Source organism: Bufo bufo, chromosome 11 (genome assembly GCF_905171765.1).
Source record: "Bufo bufo chromosome 11, aBufBuf1.1, whole genome shotgun sequence".
In the NCBI taxonomy this organism is placed as follows: domain Eukaryota; kingdom Metazoa; phylum Chordata; class Amphibia; order Anura; family Bufonidae; genus Bufo; species Bufo bufo.
Window position 1 is genome coordinate 90,909,737 of NC_053399.1, and position 21,451 is coordinate 90,931,187.

General features: G+C 44.0%; 1 protein-coding gene across 1 annotated transcript; it reads left to right on the top strand.

Annotated features, from left to right (window-relative positions):
• Positions 1-5,052: 5,052 nt before the first annotated feature.
• Positions 5,053-15,205, top strand: LOC120982229 (olfactory receptor 1020-like; the record flags this gene model as incomplete). Its single annotated transcript, XM_040412240.1, has 2 exons — positions 5,053-5,950; positions 15,177-15,205. Coding segments are annotated over exons 1-2 (927 nt in total), but the record flags the coding sequence as incomplete, so codon positions are not given.
• Positions 15,206-21,451: the final 6,246 nt, after the last annotated feature.

A 21,451-nucleotide genomic window follows, 5' to 3' on the forward strand; every position in this document is an offset into this window, starting at 1 on the left:
ACAATAGAGGGAGGGAGGTGGGGCCGGGGGAGGCCGCACACTGTGCCACCAATGATGATACAATAGAGGGAGGGGGGGCCGGGGGGGGGGCGCACACTGGCCACCAATGATAATACAATAGAGGGAGGGAGGGGGGGGGGGGGCCGCACACTGGCCACCAATGATATTCAAACTGGGGAGGGAGGGGGGGTCTGCCCCTGCTGCCTGGCAGCCCCTGATCTCTTACAGGGGGCTATGATATGCACAATTAACCCCTCAGGTGCAGCACCTGAGGGGTTAATTGTGCGGATCACAGCCCCCTGTAAGAGATCGGGTGCTGCCAGGCAGCAGGGGGCAGTCATGTACACAGTTTGTAGTATATTCTAACTAGAAGCGTCCCCATCACTATGGGAACGCCTCTGTGTTAGAATATACTGCCGGATATGAGTTTCACGATCTAACTCATATCCGACAGTATATTCTAACATAGAGGCGATCCCATGGTGATGGGGACGCTTCAAGTTAAAATATACCATCGGATTGGAGAAAACTCCGATCCGATGGTATAATAGGGACTCCAGACTTTACATTGAAAGTCAATGGGGGACGGATCCGTTTGAAATTGCACCATATTGTGTCAACGTCAAACGGATCCGTCCCCATTGACTTGCATTGTAATTCAGGACGGATCCGTTTGGCTCCGCACGGCCAGGCGGACACCAAAACGACTTTTTTTTCATGTCCGTGGATCCTCCAAAAATCAAGGAAAACCCACGGACGAAAAAACGGTCACTGATCACGGACCAACGGAACCCCGTTTTGCGCACCGTGAAAAAATACGGTCGTGTGCATGAGGCCTTACTATGACTATTTTACAGCCATTTTAATGCACCAAAGTTCAGGTCCCAATTGACTTCAATGGGGTTCGGGTTCGAGTTTGGGTCAAATTCGGGTCCCGAACCCGAGCTTTGACCCGAAGTTCGGCCGAACCCGAACATCCACGGGTCCGCTCATCCCTACATGTTACCAAAAACTCTGCGGAACAAGAAACACCAGCTGTAACCATGCATTTACCATGATGTTACAGTTCACCATGGTGCCTCAATGTAAGGCAATTCATGGACCAAAATAATCAGCTACAATCTGCAAGTAAATCTTGCAGTTCCCCTGCAGTGCCCCCACAGGAGGGATATGGCATTACACAGTTCTTATTGAAAACAATGGACTGTTACGTAGCACATGTCCTCCAAAGAGAGAGACACATTTCCTGTAGCCAGTATGGCTCATCGGTGAGTGTCCTGAATGGGAAACCTCCTCTATTAACTTTAAACCCTTAAAGTCTGCAACCTTGCTGTGAAAAAAATGAAATAGTAAACCTATTTATTACAACCAAAAGTTTACAACTACATGGATTTCATAACTCTTCTCTTCCTGATGCTAATAATTTGAAAAAAAGTTGTACAAATCTTAAGTTCAACATTTACGGAGAACCTATTAAAAGTTTTCTCCTTCTTAATTTCCAACCTAAGTTTCAAGAAGACTTTACAGTAATCTTTAGAGACTCCTAACTAACCTGGGGATTTCTTTTTGGCTCAGATGATCTACACATAAACATAAAGTTCCTAATCTTTATAAATATCAATTCACTGTCTTAAATCTTTCTATCTGCAAAGTGCCAATTCCGACCCTTCTTTTTCATAATTATTTTTTTAAATGACATATTTTTAAAAAAATGGCCAAACCATGAGCAAATGCTTCAATATATTTAAGTACAGTCACCAAGTTTCTGGAAGCCACTTTCTGCTCAGGTAAGTCCTTTTCATATTTTGACAAGGGGTAATAGGGGAATATACTAAACATTTTAACTGCAGCATCATTGAAAAGTTCTCTGCTCATACAGTATATAATTTTTTTTTAAAAAACGTAAAATACAAAAGAAAGATGTAAATGATGGAAAACCTGTTTAACTGTACAGCCACAAAGAGCTGTGCGCTCTCATTTAAGGATAGCTGGGATTTGATGGAAGGTAGTGACATGAAGGGCATGAGGACCCATGGAGATTTGCCTCTTATAGCCATAGAGGAACGGTAGGACAGATGGTGAGCAGAGTCACTTTGATAAAGTCCCCATTCAGTGAAGGCATTCCAAAGTACTGCTTGTTCATTGTCAATATCTGCGCTTTTTCTGGGGGTTCCCATTATAAAAATGATGGTTTTAGCAAAAGAAAAACTGCCACCAAAAGCCAAACATGCATTTTGAGAACTTCGTAACTGCCTGACGGTATGGCCACGTGTTCAGGTTTCCTGATGCAGTTTTTGAAGGAGTGGATCATAAGAGTAGAGAAAATATTAAGGACAGATACTACTCTTCCTTGAATTCACTCCTGGTCTTGGCTTCCAACACTACATCAGGAAACTTGATTGTGTGGCTAATTATTGAAGAGGACAGGGTGCTCAGTAAAACACCAGGCACAAGAGATTACTAAAGGAAGCAGAACGTGGGGCCACTGCTGATGATCTTCTAGTTGGTGGGTAGGGTTGACTAGGAACTCGTTCTGTTCTATGGCGCTTAGTGCTCGTATGCAGGACTCATGAACATGACCACATTATACATTTTTTTGCGTGTGCTTAGAGTGTGATACATGTGTAATGAGAATATATATGAGTAATGTGCATGTGTGTAACATGCATATATGGGTAATGTGCATATACAGTCAGGTCCATAAATATTGGGACATCGACACAATTCTAACATTTTTGGCTCTATACACCACCACAATGGATTTGAAATGAAACAAACAAGATGTGCTTTAACTACAGACTGTCAGCTTTATTTGAGGGTATTTACATCCAAATCAGGTGAACGGTGCAGGAATTACAACAGTTTGCATATGTGCCTCCCACTTGTTAAGGGACCAAAAGTAATGGGACAGAATAATAATCATAAATCAAACTTTCACTTTTTAATACTTGGTTGCAAATCCTTTGCAGTCAATTACAGCCTGAAGTCTGGAACGCATAGACATCACCAGACGCTGGGTTTCATCCCTGGTGATGCTCTGCCAGGCCTCTACTGCAACTGTCTTCAGTTCCTGCTTGTTCTTGGGGCATTTTCCCTTCAGTTTTGTCTTCAGCAAGTGAAATGCATGCTCAATCGGATTCAGGTCACGTGATTGACTTGGCCATTGCATAACATTCCACTTCTTTCCCTTAAACTCTTTGGTTGCTTTTGCAGTATGCTTTGGGTCATTGTCCATCTGCGATGTGAAGCGCTGTCCAATGAGTTCTGTAGCATTTGGCTGAATATGAGCAGATAATATTTCCCGAAACACTTCAGAATTCATCCTGCTGCTTTTGTCAGCAGTCACATCATCAATAAATACAAGAGAACCAGTTCCATTGACAGCCATACATGCCCACGCCATGGCACCTCCACCACCATGCTTCACTGATGAGGTGGTATGCTTAGGATCATGAGCAATTCCTTTCCTTCTCCATACTCTTCTCTTCCCATCACTCTGGTACAAGTTGATCTTGGTCTCATCTGTCCATAGGATGTTGTTCTAGAACTGTGAAGGCTTTTTTAGATGTTGTTTGGCAAACTCTAATCTGGCCTTTCTGTTTTTGAGGCTCACCAATGGTTTACATCTTGTGGTGAACCCTCTGTATTCACTCTGGTGAAGTCTTCTCTTGATTGTTGACTTTGACACACATACACCTACCCCCTGGAGAGTGTTCTTGATCTGGCCAAGGGTGTTTTCTTCACCAGGGAAAGAATTCTTTGGTCATCCACCAAAGTTGTTTTCCGTGGTCTTCCGGGTCTTTTGGTGTTGCTGAGCTCACCGGTGCGTTCCTTCTTTTTAAGAATGTTCCAAACAGTTGTTTTGGCCACGCCTAATGTTTTTGCTATCTCTCTGATGGGTTTGTTTTGTTTTTTCAGCCTAATGATGGCTTGCTTCACTGACAGCTCTTTGGATCTCATCTTGAGAGTTGACAGCAACAGATTCCAAATGCAAATAGCACACTTAAAATGAACTCTGGACCTTTTATCTGTTCATTGTAATTGGGATAATGAGGGAATAACACATACCTGGCCATGGAACAGCTGAGAAGCCAATTGTCCCATTACTTTTGGTCCCTTAAAAAGTGGGAGGCACAAGTGCAATTCCTACACTGTTCACCTGATTTGGATGTAAATACCCTCAAATTAAAGCTGACAGTCTGCAGTTAAAGCACATCTTGTTCATTTCATTTCAAATGAACCAAAAATTTTAGAATTGCGTCGATGTCCCAATATTTATGAACCTGACTGTACATGGCTATTTCTACCACTGGCATGAGGAGTGCGACCATGGTTTTAGAACAAAGCTGTTGGTCACTTGTTTGACGGCAGTGTGGCTAAAAACCATGCCTTGTTCTACTGGTAACCAGAAGAATGTTAAAAGCGGCTATATACTTTGCTGCCGATTTGATCAGAATATATAGGTAACTCTACATTGATTGGGCTTTTGGTACTCTATTAACACTACAGAGTTTTGTGTAATCTGCAAATATAGGAAAAGTATTGCAAAGTGAAACTTCTAGATCACTTGTAAACAGATAGAACAGTCTTTGTCCCAGTACCGAGCTCCAGGGTTACACCACTGACACCAGTATGACCCATTCATGACTACTTTGTAGATGGCATTTTAGCCAATTTACAAGCTTTACTATCTAGACCAGTGGATCTTAACTTGTGCAATATCCACATATCAGGGACAGTATCAAAAGGCATATTACATCTACTGGCAGACCCTTATCAAGGTTCCTACTTACTCCTTTATAAAAATTAAATACATTGGCTTGACCAGATCCCCTTGCTAGTTACAGGTGACTATATCCTGATCTAGAACATACCGTTCAACATGATCTCTTTTTTACAAGTAATTTTCCAGCTCTAGAAATTAAACTAAGCTAGCAGGAAATTTGTGTCTGTCTTATTGGCTGTTTATACAATTTTTATAGGTGAGGCTCATTAATATAATTCTATATAACTATCTACCTTTGTTTTTACTTCAAGGTTCTGGGTATTTCTATGGAGAACTCCAACCAAACACTTCCAAGATGGTTCACCCTGATCGGATTATCAACTGTCCCTCACCTCCAGGCTATAGGGTTCCTTGTATTTGTGGTGATATACATGATCACATTATCGGGGAATTGCCTTCTTCTCATTATTGTAAGGATCAGCCCAACATTACACACCCCTATGTACTTCTTCCTCAGTAATCTCTCTTTCATTGACATCTTTTTCTCCTCCACTGTAGTTCCTGTAATACTCATAAATACTCTATCCACAGACAAGAGTATTTCAGTGGGAGGTTGTGTCTTCCAGATGTTCTTCTCATTAGTACTTGGGGCAGCAGAGTGTGTCTTACTTGCCATCATGGCTTATGATAGGTTTGTAGCCATTTGTAGACCATTGCATTACAGCAGTATTATGAACTTTAGGTTTTGCATCATCTTAGCCTTAATACCATGGATGATTGGTTTCATAAATTCCTTTATACAAGTGTCCATCACCTGGAGACTTCCCTTCTGTAGGACTCATCATGTCAACCATTTCTTTTGTGAAGTGCCTCCTTTCATACGATTGTCCTGCAGAGATCCTTGGCTTAACGAAATAGCCATGTATGTAGCAGCCGGAATCATTGCTTTGTGTTGTTGTCTGTTGACTTTGATTTCCTATGTTTATATCATCTCCACCATTTTGAAAATCCATTCTTCACAAAAAAGACATGCTGTTTTTTCTACCTGCGCCTCCCACCTCACTGTTGTCACCCTGTATTATGGAGCCATCATGTCCATCTATCTTCAGCCTCGATCATCTGAATCTCTGGAGGCAAACAAGACTATATCCGTTCTCTATACTGTGGTCACTCCAATGTTAAATCCCATCATCTACAGCATCAGAAATAAGGATGTTAAGAAGTGTATAACAACCAATATAAAAAAACATGCAAAACTGCTGACGTGAGTTATCATAACTAAACTTTATTAAACTAGAATAAAGTAATTGAGTTTTCTGAAAACCACGCCATACTGTAGGTCATGGTCTAAATGCGGTCTCATTGTCCTACTATATTTGCACTATAAATCATTAGAACGTTCTCTATACTCTTCAAACTCTAAGATACACCAGACTAAAGGACACATCCAGGTTTAGAAATGTTTCATGCCAATAAAATTTCCTTCATGGTCTAAAATGGTGAAGGGGTTATTGTCACTAGTTATGGTGGTCTTGGGTAGAAGAAGGAGGATAATAGTTTCACTCCTGGTAGTCTAGAATAAACGTGGAGGTTAGTGTGTGGTGGTCCAAGTGTTCCTGGGGGTCTAGATTGTAAAAGTGGTTAATACCTAGTGGATGAAGTAAAATGAAATGGTTAATATTTTATTCCCTGGTGGTACAGGTTAAAAGAAGAAGTTATTATCCAGGTGTGTAGTGGAGCAAGGATGTGGATGAAAGAGGAAGAGACATTCTCATGCAACAACAAGCCACTTTTGAGGGCTATCTCAGACAGTATTACATGACCATGAAACTGTTGACAGTAGCATTGCAGTCATGTGATCAAATATGCAGAATGATCCATCAAGTTGTCAGGCCACCCGTGGAATATTTTGCAGGAACCTACTCTGGCCAGTATTCAGCTTCCCTGAACTCCAGCTCCATCACAAGTAGTATAAAGCAGCAGGCTGACCATCAGTCAATAAGTAAGGTGTGTGGTGGCCATCTTGCTACGTCACAGTTTACCACCTGCATAGATAGGAAGAAGAGAGATACTAGCAGCCATTTTACAGTTAGAGAGGGAAGAAGGAGAGCACAACTTGACCTTGCAAATCAAAGAACAATTCTGAATCTTGAGATATAAAAAAATCATTTTGTGGAGGACTGGAAAGGAAGGCATTCATATTGGAAGAATGGTGGGAGGGAAGAGTCAGGAAGGAGAGGTAAAAGGAACAGGAGAAAAGATAGAAAACAGTAAAAAAATATATTCACTAGACAGGTATCATTTTAATCAGCAGGGTCAACCCGGCCAAGCAATATGTTTGATTTAATATGGTTGATCCTGCTAAGTGCTTTTTTATGTTCAACATCTGAGGAATGCTAATTATTTTGCCTATTTTAATGAGTTTATAAGGACCTAGACTATTTAAAGAATTAATCCCTTTCACTCAACTCCCCACTATCAATGTACTGCACTCTGCCACTATATCTTTGGGTGTCAAAATAATTTGAATTTGAACCCCCTCCCATTGCTTTGTCATGTCATTTCCAAGGTCATAGTGGCGGCTCCAGTGGTTAGTTGTGCTATTTTAAAGCAGTTGGGTCCTTGGTTCAAATCTGGGATCCCATTGCTATCTACTGAGCCTATATGATGCCCAACACACAAGAACATTTTTGAAAACACTATGGGGGTAATAGAAATATACTAACAAAGTACAAATTTTTGCCTCCTCCCCTTGCAGGATTATATCATCACTCACCTCAGAGCATTGGCTTGTGTTGGGATAGCATGGTGGTGCAGTGGAAAGTACTGCTGTGTTAAAACTTTAAGTTCCTTGGTTCAAATCTGAGCAAGGTAGTTTTGACATTTTTCCTTTTAAAACCCTAACTATTTGTTGGTCTCCACTTAGGGAGACCTCTGTTACTTCTACTTTCATAGCTCAAAGATCACCTTCACTCACTAATTTCGTCTCAAAATAATTCGAATTCGAATTCGAACCTCCTCCCATTGCTGGGTCATGTCATTGCACATCTCATAGCGGTTTGGTGTGGTGGTTATTGCTGATGTCTTAAAGCAGTGAGGTCCTTGGTTCATATCTGAGTAAGGGTTGAGAGTGTGTGCCATCTGGTAATTGATTCTGAGTGGTGGTATTGTGTGTAGTACTTTGCTCTGAAGAGGGAGAAACGAAATGTGTTTTTTGGAGATAAAGGGTGTGAGGTGAAAACAAAGTTTGGACTTAATTTTAAAAACTAAAGTTTTGGCAGTGAAATTTGTCTCACTTCATAGTGTTCTCAAAACAGAGCTGCCATGTGAGTGAAATCATGGTGGGCTCAGTGGTTAGCTCTGGTGTATTGCTAGTGCTGGGATCTTTGGTTCAAATCTGATTAGAGACCATACCTACCTGGAGTTTATGAGATTTCCTTTGGTTTTGGTTTATACTTGACCGTAAGAGGTAGCAATGGTTATATAATATATTGAGCAAAAATAAATTGGATTTGAACCAAGCATCCCAGTACTATCTACTAAGCCACCATGTTGCCCAACACACAAAAGCATTTTTGAAAACTCAGTGGGCGTGATGAAAATATGCCTCCTCCCATTGCTCACCTCCTAGTGGTTTCTTGTGTTGGGCTTTGTGTTGGCTCTAGTGGTTGGTGCAGGTGTCTTAGAGCAGTGAGGCCCTTGGTTCAAATCCAAGCAAGGGTGAGGTATGCATGGAGAATGAGTGCTGTCTGATAATTGGTGATAAGATGGAAATATGTGTAGTAATTTGGTGTGTGATGGAAAAAGGTAATATGTTTGGATGTGAGGTAGGAAAAAAAACTAAAGTTTTGGCAATGAAATTTGCCTCACTTCATCGTGTTCTCAAAAAAGAGCTGCTGTGTGAGTGAAATCATGGTGGCTCAGTGGTTAGCACTGGTGTATTGCTAGTGCTGGGTTCTTTGGTTCAAATCTGATTAGAGACCATACCTACCTGGAGTTTGTGGGATTTCCTTTGGTTTTGGTTTTGGTTTATACTTGACCATAAGAGGTAGCAATGGTTATATAATATATTGAGCAAAAATAAATTGGATTTGAACCAAGGATCCTAGCACTGCAAGCCTCCACCAACATTTTTGAAACCACAATTGGGAAGTGATGGAAATATCTTAACAAACTGGATGCCTCCTCCCATTGCTTGATCATGTCATTGTCCACCTACTAGTGGCTTCTTGTGTTGACTAGTGTGGTGGCTCCAGTGGTTGGTGCTGGTTTCTCAGAGCAGTGAGGGCCTTGGTTCAAATCTGATCAAGAGCATTTGAACCAAGCATCCCAGTGCTATCTATTAAGCCACCATGTTGCCCAACACGCAAAAGCATTTTTACACAACAATGGAATCTGGTCCTCCTCCCCTTGCTGGGTCATGTCATCATTTACCTCAGAGTGGTTTCTTATGTTAGCAGCACTCACCACTGAGCCACCATACTGCCATCTTAGAGTGGTGAAGTCATTGGTTCAAATCTGAGAAAGAGTGGTTGTGGGAAAGCAAGGGCTATATCTCTATGAAGTTTGAATGTGAGTGGTGATGATGGGTGTGGGAAAGAGAGGAGTTTTGCACTTTGGAAGTTTATTGATATAAAAATAAATACTAAGTATTTGTTGGCCTCCACCAACATTTTTGAAACCACAATGGGGGTGATGGAAATATCTTAAACTGGACGCCTCCTCCCATTGCTCGATCATGTCACTGCCCACCTCCTAGTGGTCTCTTGTGTTGAGTAGTGTGGTGGCTCCAGTAGTTGGAGCTGGTGTCTCAGAGCAGTGAGGCCCTTGGTTCAAATCTGATCAAGAGCTGCACTAGCATGCAGTTTGTGTGCTCTCCCTGGATTAAATGGGTGAGCAAAACAAATTGGATTTGAACCAAGCATCCCAGTGCTATCTACTAAGCCACCATGTTGCCCAACACACAAAAGCATTTTTGAAAACACAGTGGGCGTAATGAAAAAATGCCTCCTCCCATTGCTCGATCATGTCATTGCTCACCTCCGAGTGGTCTCTTGTGTTGAGCGGTGTGGTGGCTCTAGTGGTTGGTGCTGGTTTCTCAGAGCAGTGAGGTCTTTGGTTCAAATCTGACCAAGGGTGAGATCTGCAGTGTGTGAAATGGTATGTAGTAATTTGGTGTGTGATGGAGAAAGGGAATATGCTTGAAGGTTGGTTGTCAGAGGACAATAAAGATCTTTGGATGTGAGTGCTGTCTGATAATTGGTGATAAGATGGAAATGTATGTAGTAATTTGGTGTGTGATGGGGAAAGGGAATATGTTTGAAGGTTGGTTGTGAGAGGAAAATAAATATGATGTGAGGTAAGATTAAAAAGTAACTTTTGGACTTAGGTTTTTAAAAAATATATATGGTGGTCTCCACTCCAGGAGACCACAATTTTAATTGTATTTGCATCGCACAAAGAATCCTTTCCTTCATATCTTACCACCAAGCTGCATCTTTCAGGAGAACACAGACCCTCCATCAGATAACAGCATTGGGTGGATTTGAACCGGGGAGCCTCACAACTGAAAGACACCTGTGCTTGACCACTGAGCCACCACTCAGCTCAGTACTAGCAAGTCCGAGGGGGTGAATGATGACATGTACCAGCAACAGAAAGCAGAGAAGACCCATTAGCCTAGTACCTGCTCATCAAATACATAACCTAAGTACCCTATGACCATATACTGCTCTGCCTATAAGAAGAACAGCAGGAGCACACAGTCCCTATTACGGGCACACGTAGTACAGGCTTCATCACAGGAGGTAAATGGCCAATGTCTATTACCAGCAGCAATAAACAGTAGGTGAACCCTTTGGAAGTATCATCTCACCAGCCCTAACCTGTGATGGAGCAGCAGCTTATTACCCCAAACAAAATGAGAACACATGCATGCTGGGCTGAACTGAGCCTGCAGGTGTACAGGACAGATGGGAGTAACGGCTGTGGTGAGCAGAGTAGTAGAAGTGAGGGAGAAGATGTCCTCTCATCCACAATTTCACTTTACATGCTCTTCAGGGACTGTGGAAAGCAGGGTGACAAGTCTTATTGGCAGCATTTAGCAGTCAGTCTCTTCTGGGACTGGGAACAGATAGGACCTGGATGGTCTGACAACATGCAGCATTTTCCAGGAAGGGTTTATTATTCTCCACACTTGGATAAGTCATTCATCATCTGGTAGCTACACCCAGAGGAACCTTGGGCTGTATCCCCTTTTCTAGATTCTCTGTGTCGGCAACAATACTTCAGAAATCACTACGTAATAGGAAAATATTTGGAAAATATCCCCACACCATGAAGTATAGGAATATTTATAGTCATCCCCCTGTAAAAGTGTGGAGAGCAGCTTATTCCTCAAGATAGAGTACTGTCCAAGTGTGCCAACATATACTGCAAGGCACTGTTTTTCTAATGTAATATTAATTGGTATCATATTAGGTAGACCACCATTTCTTTTATAGCACTGTACAGAGTGCATCATACCTCACTGCCCCCCCATTTGGCGCTCATCATCAACTCAGCTCCAAGCTGCACCTTAATAAATCCTAGTAACACAATACATGCAGCTAACAGCTTTGGTTGGATTCAAACCCAGGACCACAGTTGTGTATACTACTACCACCACCACCAATCTACCATCCTTCTCCATGATAGCACAAACCCTGATGTGAGCAGTTAAAAAAAAAAAAGCAAAGCGGAGAAGTCTTCAGAATGTGTGACACAAAGGCAGTCCATAGCAGAAGAAAGCAGTTCAGCACCCAAAGCGTGGGTTTCTTTCCACCACACTTCCTTCACTGATCATCAGTAGAGATGAGCGAATCAAATCCCTTGAGGTGGAATTCGATTCGAAATTCTGGATGAATTAGATTCACCTCGAAGCCCAATTTCCTCATGCTAGAGAATCGATTTAACCTGAAATAGTGTTTTAAAAAAATCATACTTACCTCCTCCATTTGCTCACGACGGGCCACCAGCCTCCATCTTGATTGAAGATCTCGTCCGAAATCCCATGCGTGGTGACGTATGACAGCACCATGCCGGCTGGCGTGATGATGTAATCATGCACCACGCGAGATTTCGCTCCAGATCTTCAAGTAAGATGGCAGCAGCCGGTCCATTCCAAGCAAATTGAGGCATTAAGTTTGATTTCGTTTGTTTATGTTAATTTCACACTGTTTTTACACTCAGATGCCACGACCATGCATGAATGCAGCATCTGATGGGTACAATGATAAGGGTGGGGCTATTGCAGCTTCCTGTCATTACACCTGCTACTTTAAAAAAATATATATGCACTGTGATTAAGTTATTTACCAAAAAGCAAATTTTTTTTTTGTTGTAAAATTTGGAAAACTCAGCCAAATCGAACTTCACATAAATTTGCTCATCTCTAATCATCAGGAAGGACTTAGACCTGTACTTCTGGTAAAAGCCATAGAGATGGATTGCTGATGGCAAGGATTAGATATATAGAACTGAAGTGTCTCATGGTTTTGCAATAACTGATCATCTGGAGGAAGAAAGTTGCCCAGGTTAAGTCAAAATCCATGGATACTTTCTTCCAAAAACACCACCCCTGCCCCAAGCCTGTGAAGGGTATGGAAAGAAGCTCAGTCCCATGAAGCCACAACACCACCACCCATGACCATGAACAGGAGAGATGCTGATTGTAGAAGAACGCATCCATGTGTTACCAAAACCTATGCAATTGTTAAAATTACAATAAGACAGGTAGCAATCATCACCAAGGAAAGGTTTGGAGCCTGACTTTAGGAAGTTTAGGTAGTTGCTTGACATAAGCAAATTTATTGAGTAGTATAGGAAGACACCACCACTAATGAGAAGAAGTCTTTGCCATATTGTCAATTACATTAGGGCTAGAGTATCAGACATGCTGTTGTCAGTGGTGAAAAGCCCCAGTAGTAGGTGAGGACCCTCATATCAAGTGCCCAGAAATTGGGCAAGGTCTCTGTCCTCAAAATTAAAGAAAAGCATTGTTTCTTGCTGCTATTCTTTTCACCTTCACGTGTCAAATGATTATGTTTATTTATACAGCCCCACTGAACTGTGCCATACGGTATTTTAGGTCACTAAATACTGCCCTACAGTACATTACTTCTTACATCAGTGCCACACAATGCTAGAAATGCCTAGTAATATTTCCATATAAAGGTAGATGCCACAAAGTATCACATCTGATTAAGACTGCCCTATAGCCCAACTCACTAGCTAACTTTCATCCATCAGAAGTCCCACCATAACAATACAGCTGAATTTGGAAGTCAAGTAGTTGTAAAAAACAGGGCAGATGGGAACCCCTAGGAAGTAGAAATCCCAGGGATTACTCCATTGCTCATCCATAGCCTGGTCCAGGAAATGCCACTTTTCTCAAGCGCAAAGATCTTCTTAGACTGGGCATCTAGGCTCACAGCTTTCGAGGGGGAGCAGGTGTCAAAATCAGTCTATTGTACCAAAATACAATTTCAGCTTAATTTAACATGGCTGATGAAGAACATTTGAACAGAAGCTTACTCATCTGCAAAAAAAGGAAAAAAAATTGCAATTAGTAAATAATTCTGTGTCTTCATAATTACCCCACCCCCATAAATGATCCAAGGTGTGGTGTCCAAGGAGCTCTTTTGATAACTCATTACAGAGGGAACCCCATCTGTGCCTGTCCCCCATGGCTTGAATCTAGCAGACACGCTATAATAGAAGGGGCCTCCTACATTCTAGGTGTTATCATCTGCCCCAAAATTGTGCTCTCACCTGTGGACATCCTTTTTACAATGCAAGTATTCTCAAAATGAGAGTAGCTCAAGAAATGTATCTCTCCAGACAAGAAGGCTCCACAAAGATCAGAGATATTGATTGCATTTCTTCAGCGAAACTTGGGTAGAGACCATGTTGCTGATGGCTTCTACCAGGACCTGCTGAGCTCCATTCCTAGCACATTCTTCACGAAAAAAAAATAAAAAATTTGAGGGAAGTTCCAACGAATACGTATGTCTATACAGTATCTTTGCCAACATTCTGCAGCACTTTACAATAGGGGGTGTTCATGTACAATCAATATATAGCTAAACAAGAGGAATAAGGGCCCAGCTTGAAAGAGCTTACAATCTATGAGGAGATGAGGGTGACACAGGAGGACGTAACAAGTTCTTGAGTTGGGCAATGGTCCAGCCATCTTAATAGAATAGGGGAGTAGATATAAGGCTGTCACCAGCCGGTATCTGAAGTGCTTTTAAGTACATGAAGATGAGAATATATTTGACAATGAACAGGTTCAGAAGAATGATGGAGGAGGGAAATGAAGACCAAGATTATGGGATGGCCTAAACTGTGAATTTTATGAATTGCTTGGAGTAGGGCATTCTAAAGAACTGGGGTAGCTTGGGAGACGTTTTGTAGACAGGAGTGAGAGGTTTGGATTACGGTGGATATTAGTCATAAGTCATTGTCAGAATGGAAATCATGGGTAGGATAGTGGACAGAAAAGAGGTTAGAGATGTAGGGGGGGGGGGGGGGGGGGCACAGCACTGTGGATAGACTTGGGGTGAGGATGAGCAGTTTACATTGAATCCTGAACTTTATGGGCAACCAGTGCAATAACTGGCACAGGGCGGCAGCAACCATGCTTTGACTGGCACAGAGAGGCAGCATCTGTGCAATGACTGGTACAGGGAGGCAGCATCTGTGCAACGACTGGTACAGGGAGGCAGCATCTGTGCAACGACTGGTACAGGGAGGCAGCATCTGTGCAACGACTGGTACAGGGAGGCAGCATCTGTGCAACGACTGGTACAGGGAGGCAGCATCTGTGCAACGACTGGCACTTACCGTATCAAGGATGTGGACCCATTCACTTAAATGGGTATGCAATGCGGAATGGAGGAAAAGATCGGAAGCCCACAGAAGCACTACAGAGTGCTTCCGTGGGTTTTCTGTCTGTGCCTCCGCACCTCAAAAAAGTCGTGCATGCACAACTTTTTTACGTTGCAGACCGTTGGATGAGGATTGAGGAACCAATTCAAGTGAATAGGTGTGCATACGGCAGCCCTACACAGCATGGGCCCGGCGGGCACATGTTTATGTGCATGAGCCCTGAGAGATTCTAGAAATGTTTTCGAAGAGTAGGTGACCTGAGCGGGCAAGTGATTTATTAGGCTACTTTCACACTAGCGTTGTTTTAATCCGGCGTTCAATTCCGACACCGGAACTGGCCGCCGGATCCAGAAAACGTGTGAAAACGGATTACATTTGAATCCTGATCAGGATTTTGATCACAATAAAAAAATGCATTGGAAAAAACAGATCCGCCATTTATGGACTTAAACTTTTTTTCACATTTTTCGGATTTAACATGCAAAAGCCGGATCCGGTTTGATTGAACACACAGCGCCAGATCCGGCATTAATGCAAGTCAATGGGAAAAAGACCGGATCCGGCGTTCAGTCAAAGTGTTCAGGATTTTTGGCCGGAGGTAAAAATACAGCATGCTACGTTTTTCTGAAAAGCCTGATCAGTCAAAAAGACTGAACTGAAGACCTCCTGATGCATCCTGAAGGACGGACTCTCCATTCAGAATGCATGGGGATAAAACTGATCAGTTCTTTTCCGGATTTGAGCCCCTAGGACAGAACTCCGCGCCGGAAAAGAAAAACGCTAGTGTGAAAGTGCCCTTATATGGGACAAAGGAAAGATTACTGTCAAACAAAACAGACAGTGGACATGCTGCCTAGCGATGATGGTAGTGCCACACACACACAGAGGTAGATATCAGGTTTAGGTAGGTTAGTAGATAGAGAAAACACAGTTTAGTTTTTGAAAGATTGTTTCAGATATAGAGAAGACATTGCATTAGAGAAAGCAGACAAAGTCACTGGTGTTCTTTCGTACAGCTGGGGTGATACCACGGGAAGTATATAGTTGGGTGTTGTCGGCATAGAGATTGTACTGAAAACCAAATCTGCTGACAGGCTGGACAATAAAGCCTCTTTCACACTACCATTTTTTTTTTTTCCATTTTGCAGGCAGTTTTTTTGCGTTCCGTATACGGACCCATTCATTTCAATGGTTCCACAAAAAAAAAAAAAAAAAAATGAATGTACTCCGTATGCATTCCGTTTCCGTATTTCCGTTCCATTGAAAGATAGAACATGTCCTATTATTGCCCACAAATCAGGTTCCGTGGCTCCATTCAAGTCAATGGGTCCGGGGAAAAAAAAAACGGATCACATACGGAAATGCATATGTATGTCTTCCGTATCCGTTCCGTTCTTGTGGAACCATCTATTGAAGATTTTATGCCCAGCCCAGTTTTTTCTATGCAATTACTGTATATTGTATATGCCATACGGAAAAACGGAACGGAAACAAACACAACGGAACAGATCCGTGAAAAACGGACCGCAAAACACTGAAATAGCCATACGGTAGTGTGAAAGAGGCCTAAGAGTTCTGTAGAGAGAAAAGGGGACCAAGGACTGAAACTTCAGGAACCCCAACAACAAGAGGGAGAGGGGAAGTAGAGCCAGGGAGACAATTAATTGTGGTCATGTACATAACGGAGGAGGACGGCTCCACGTCATCCTGTACATAACGGAGGAGGACGGCTCCACGTCATCCTGTACATAACGGAGGACGGCTCCACGTCATCCTGTACATAACGGAGGAGGACGGCTCCACGTCATCCTGTACATAACGGAGGACGGCTCCACGTCATCCTGTACATAACGGAGGACGGCTCCACCTCATCCTGTACATAACGGAGGACGGCTCCACGTCATCCTGTACATAACGGAGGACGGCTCCACGTCATCCTGTACATAACGGAGGACGGCTCCACGTCATCCTGTACATAACTGAGGACGGCTCCACGTCATCCTGTACATAACGGAGGAGGACGGCTCCACGACATCCTGTACATAACGGAGGACGGCTCCACGTCATGTACATAACGGAAGAGGTCGGCTCCACCTCATCATGTACATAACGAGGAGGTTGGCTCCACGTCATCATGTACATAACGGAGGAGGACGGCTCCACGTCATCATGTATATAGCGGAGGAGGACGGCTCCACGTCATTTACATAACAGAGGAGGATGGCTCCACGTCATGTACATAACAGAGGAGGATGGCTCCACGTCATGTACATAACAGAGGAGGATGGCTCCACGTCATGTACATAACAGAGGAAGACAAGGCTATGTCATTGCAACGGGCGGCCTCCCCCCAGGGCCCTCTATGGCGTCCCAGGATTGGTAGGAATGCCGAGTGGTGTAGTGTGGCCTAAATGTCTCTTTATGTGTGTCACGGTGCTCCTACCTGAATACGGCTATACCCCAGACTTTGGCTCTGAAGCAATAAATAAAGGGAATAATTGAGGGATTTGAATTATATGCTCATTCATCAGGTTTACAGGGCAAAGTCAGTATTTTTTTTTTTATTGGGGAACCAGGGGGTCAGCACTACTGTGTGGGTGCACTATAGTGTATTTTACTGTGTGGTAACACAGAGGTTGCGTCCGCCTCCCCACCCCCCCCACCCAATCCTAATGTCTTACCAACCCCTCCAACCAGCCATACTGTTAAAGGAGAAAGTTAACACAAGGCACTGTTAACCCAATGTATTGTGATTGGCCATATTTCCTCCTTTGCTGGCTTTATTCATTTTTCCATTACATTATAGCCACCAATTAAGACACTAGAGCTGCTGCGCATGCGTGTTTGTGCGTTCCCACAGTCTCAGCTATCAGGAGGCTGACACTTTTCTATAGTGTACAAGAATGTCCATCGCTCTGGATTCAGGGTGGTCGTAACCCCTGGAAGCGATCAGTCTATAATGCGATGGCAAAATGAATCAAGCCAGCAAAGGAGGCAATATGGAGAGCCACAAAACATTAGTGCCTTGTAGTAAGTTTCTCTACATGACAAACGCAATTTCCTGAAGTGAGACAACCCCTTTAAAAACAGTCATGTAAATACATTACATACAGGACCACATAGCTCTTCCATCCAGTGATGTCTCCTCTGGCATAGACTATTTTATCTTCTCCATACAGACCAGACCGCCTTGACTGATTTTTTTCAGCTTTGTCTCGTCTCTGCAGAGCTTAACAGAAAGACTTCTTAGATTCACTACTAAGAATGCTGGATTATTCTTTATCAGTCAAAACCTGAATGTCCATTTAGAAATCCCATACTTTAAATTATCCTGGTAGTTTTCCTGCAGTATAATGTGCTACTGTAGTCCCCTATAGTACAGGGTGGCCCATGAAAAAAAACTAGCCTGCCCCCAGCAATAGTATGACAAGATGAACGCGCAAGTCACAAAAGATGCTGAAAGTGGTCCCCGTTTAGGTCTATGCATCGTTGGTCACATTGGATTATGTTGGCTAATACTGATTGCAGGTCTTCAGCAGTGATGCTGCAGAAGAAAAAATCCCTGCTTTTTCCAAAAAGATGGGGCAACATGCCGCACCTCACTGGGACGGGTTCATGAAATGGAGGCGGACTATTTTGTGAGCCACTCTGAATTGCAATGCGCTGCTGTAGTGCAGTAAACCAGAACCGCAGGCCATGTGGCAGTGTGGCAACTAGTGTGAATGTGGACCAAGGAATGTGACTAAGGATGAGCGAACACCCGGAAGTTCGGGTTCGGCCGAACTTCAGCTCAAAGTTCGGGTTCGGGACCCAAACTTGACCCCGAACTCAATTGAAGTCAATGGGGACCCGAACTTTGGGGCACTAAAATGCCTGTAAAATAGACATAGTAAGGGCTAGAGGGCTGCAAATGGGAGCAAAATGGGGGTAAGAGCAGATAAGAGCATCTAAGTGTCTACAGCTTAAAAGCTTGTTGATTAGCTAGGCGAGTGCGCTTATCGGTCACAATACCCCCTGCTGCATTGAACGTCCTTTCGAACAGGACACGCGATGAGGGGCAAGCCAAGAGTTCCATGGCAAATTGTGCCAGCTCTGGCCACAGGTCAAGCCTGCACACTCCGTAGTTCAGGGGTTCCTCGCTTCTCAGAGCATCCACATTGGCTGTTAACCCGATGTAGCCGGACACCTGTCGGTCTAAGCTTTCACCAAGGCTGGAACCGAAGGCGGCTGTCGATGGGTTGGCTGCAAGAATGATCTCATATCCGAAGTGAGCAACACATCTTCAAACTGCGCTCTTCTTACAGGCACGGTAGGATTGGTACCCGCACCTGTTTCACTGTGGGTGAAAATTCCTCTGCCATAACCTGCAACAGCAGAATGCAGCATCTCGCAGCAAGGCCTGGAAATTCTGCATTCTGCCAGCCCTCTGTGATGCTGGTAACATGTCCTCCATTTTGTGTTTGTACCAGGGGTCTAAGTACGTTGCAAACCAGTACTGGTCCTTGACCTTTATGCTTTTTATAAGGTGGTCCCTCTTCAAACACTGGAGCATGAAGGCACCCATTTGCACTAAATTGGAAGCGGTGGAGCACCCTGGCGCCTGCTCATCACCCAGGAGAATGTCGTCCTCGGTCTCCTCCCCCCAGCCATGGAAAACACCAGGGATCCCTGAAAAGTTTAAAGTCCCTCTCAAACCCTGCTCTTCTTGCTCCTCCTCCCGCCAGCCACAATCCTCCGATAGTACGGGATTGTGTTAGGACCCCAGGAACAAGAACAGGTCAGGGAATTACTCCAGGACCGGAAAGATGTTCTCAACACTCCCTGGATACACTCACTTGGCAGTGCACAAGGTGGAGACCCTCGGGCAGAAGCCCCTGAGACAATCAGCCTATAGGATTCCCGGAGCTGTGCAAGAAGGGATGAGAGCAGAGATTAGGGAGATGCTTGAGTTAGGGGTGATCGAACCATCAGCAAGCCCCTGGGCTTCCCCTGTAGTATTAGTCACAAAACGGGATGGCACGACCCGATTGTGTGGACTATAGGTGACTGAATGACTACTGTGACAGACGCCTACCCCATGCCCCGAGTGGACGAATTGTTGGACAAAATAGCTCAGGGACATTAGCTGACGACTATTGACCTGTGTAAGGGCTACTGGCAGATTCCCCTGGAGGCGGATGCCATTCCAAATTTGGCCTTCATCACCCCGTTTGGCCTTTACCAGTTCCGGGTAATGCCATTCGGGATGAAAAATGCTCCGGCTACCTTCCAACGAATGATAGATCAACTCCTCGGTGGTCTGCAGGATTTTGCATGCGCATATCTTGATGACATCGCAATCTATAGCCAGACATGGGAGGAGCATCTAAGACACCTGGGCATAGTGCTAGACAGAATCAGAGTTGCAGGCCTGACCCTGAAGCCAGACAAGTGTAATATCAGGATGTTTGAGGTACAATATTTGGCACATAGAGTGGGATGTGGGAAGCAGAGGCCGAAGCCTGCAAAAATCAAGGCCATCCTAAACTGGACAGTTCCCAGAACAAAGGCCCAGGTACTTGCATTTTTAGGGACAGCCGGGTACTACAGTAAGTTTGTACCCCACTATAGTGACATGCCAAACCACTGACGGACCTGACCAAAAAGAATCTCCCTAGACAGGTCCTGTGGTCCCCGGAGTGCGAAACAGCATTTCAACAGTTGAAAACCACCACCACAAGCTCCCATACTAGCGGCACCCGATCCTAACAAACGCTTTGTCGTACATACAGACTCCTCCTTGTTCGGACTGGGAGCTGTACTAAGTCAAGTTGGCGACAACGGGAAGGAGCACCCGGTGGCGTATCTCAGCCGCAAGTTGTTACCCCGTGAAGTTGGATACGCTGCCGTGGAAAAAGAATGTTTGGCTTTAGACTGGGCTTTAAAAAAATTGCAGCCCTACGTGTATGGAAGCTCTTTTACCGTCATGACGGACCACAATCCCTTGATATGGCTAAACCGGGTGGCGGGAGAAAATGGCCGATTACTAAGGTGGAGCCTGGCTTTGCAACCCTACAATTTCACCATACAATATCAGCCAGGGCCTCAAAACGGGAAAGCGGATGGATTATCCCAGCAAACGGACCTGGAATCTTAAGACTACTTTTCCAACATCCTCGAGTTGACCCGGTGAGGGTCCCACTGTGGCTGTTGGACTGTTTCCCGGGGGGGGGGGGGGGGGGGGGGGGGGGTAATGTCATGGTTTGAATCTCTGTGACAATGGCCACACCCATCTGCCTCCTAGCCCAGCTCTTGAACTAATTCCTGCTTACCTCATTTTCATAGCCAGAGGGGGTTTTACAATTTACCAATTGAGGTGTTCCAACCGTCAACATAAATATATGTGATGCATTCAATAAAGAATGTCAGTTTGAACTCATACAGCCTGACTGGTGTTAGTTCTGTGAGAATTAAAACGACACGAGTGGTCGTTTGAGGCCGGATCATCAACGGCGGAACCAGCAGATATTGTGGTCACATCAGGGAGTGCCATGAGAGCAGAATAGAGCGAGCAGGGGCTCGTTACACGACGCATTGCACTCTCCAGAAATAAGGCATAAGGTACGATGTCACTGATGGCACCCTGGCTGCGACTGACCAGTTTGGTGATCTCAAAAGGACGCAGAAGTCTGCATGCGTCGCGCATGAGCAACCACTGGCGCGGTGAAAATAAACCAAGCTCCCCAGAACCTGTCCTGCTGCACAGTTCGTACAGGTAGTTAATGGTACGTTGCTGCTGGAGCAGCCTAAAAATCA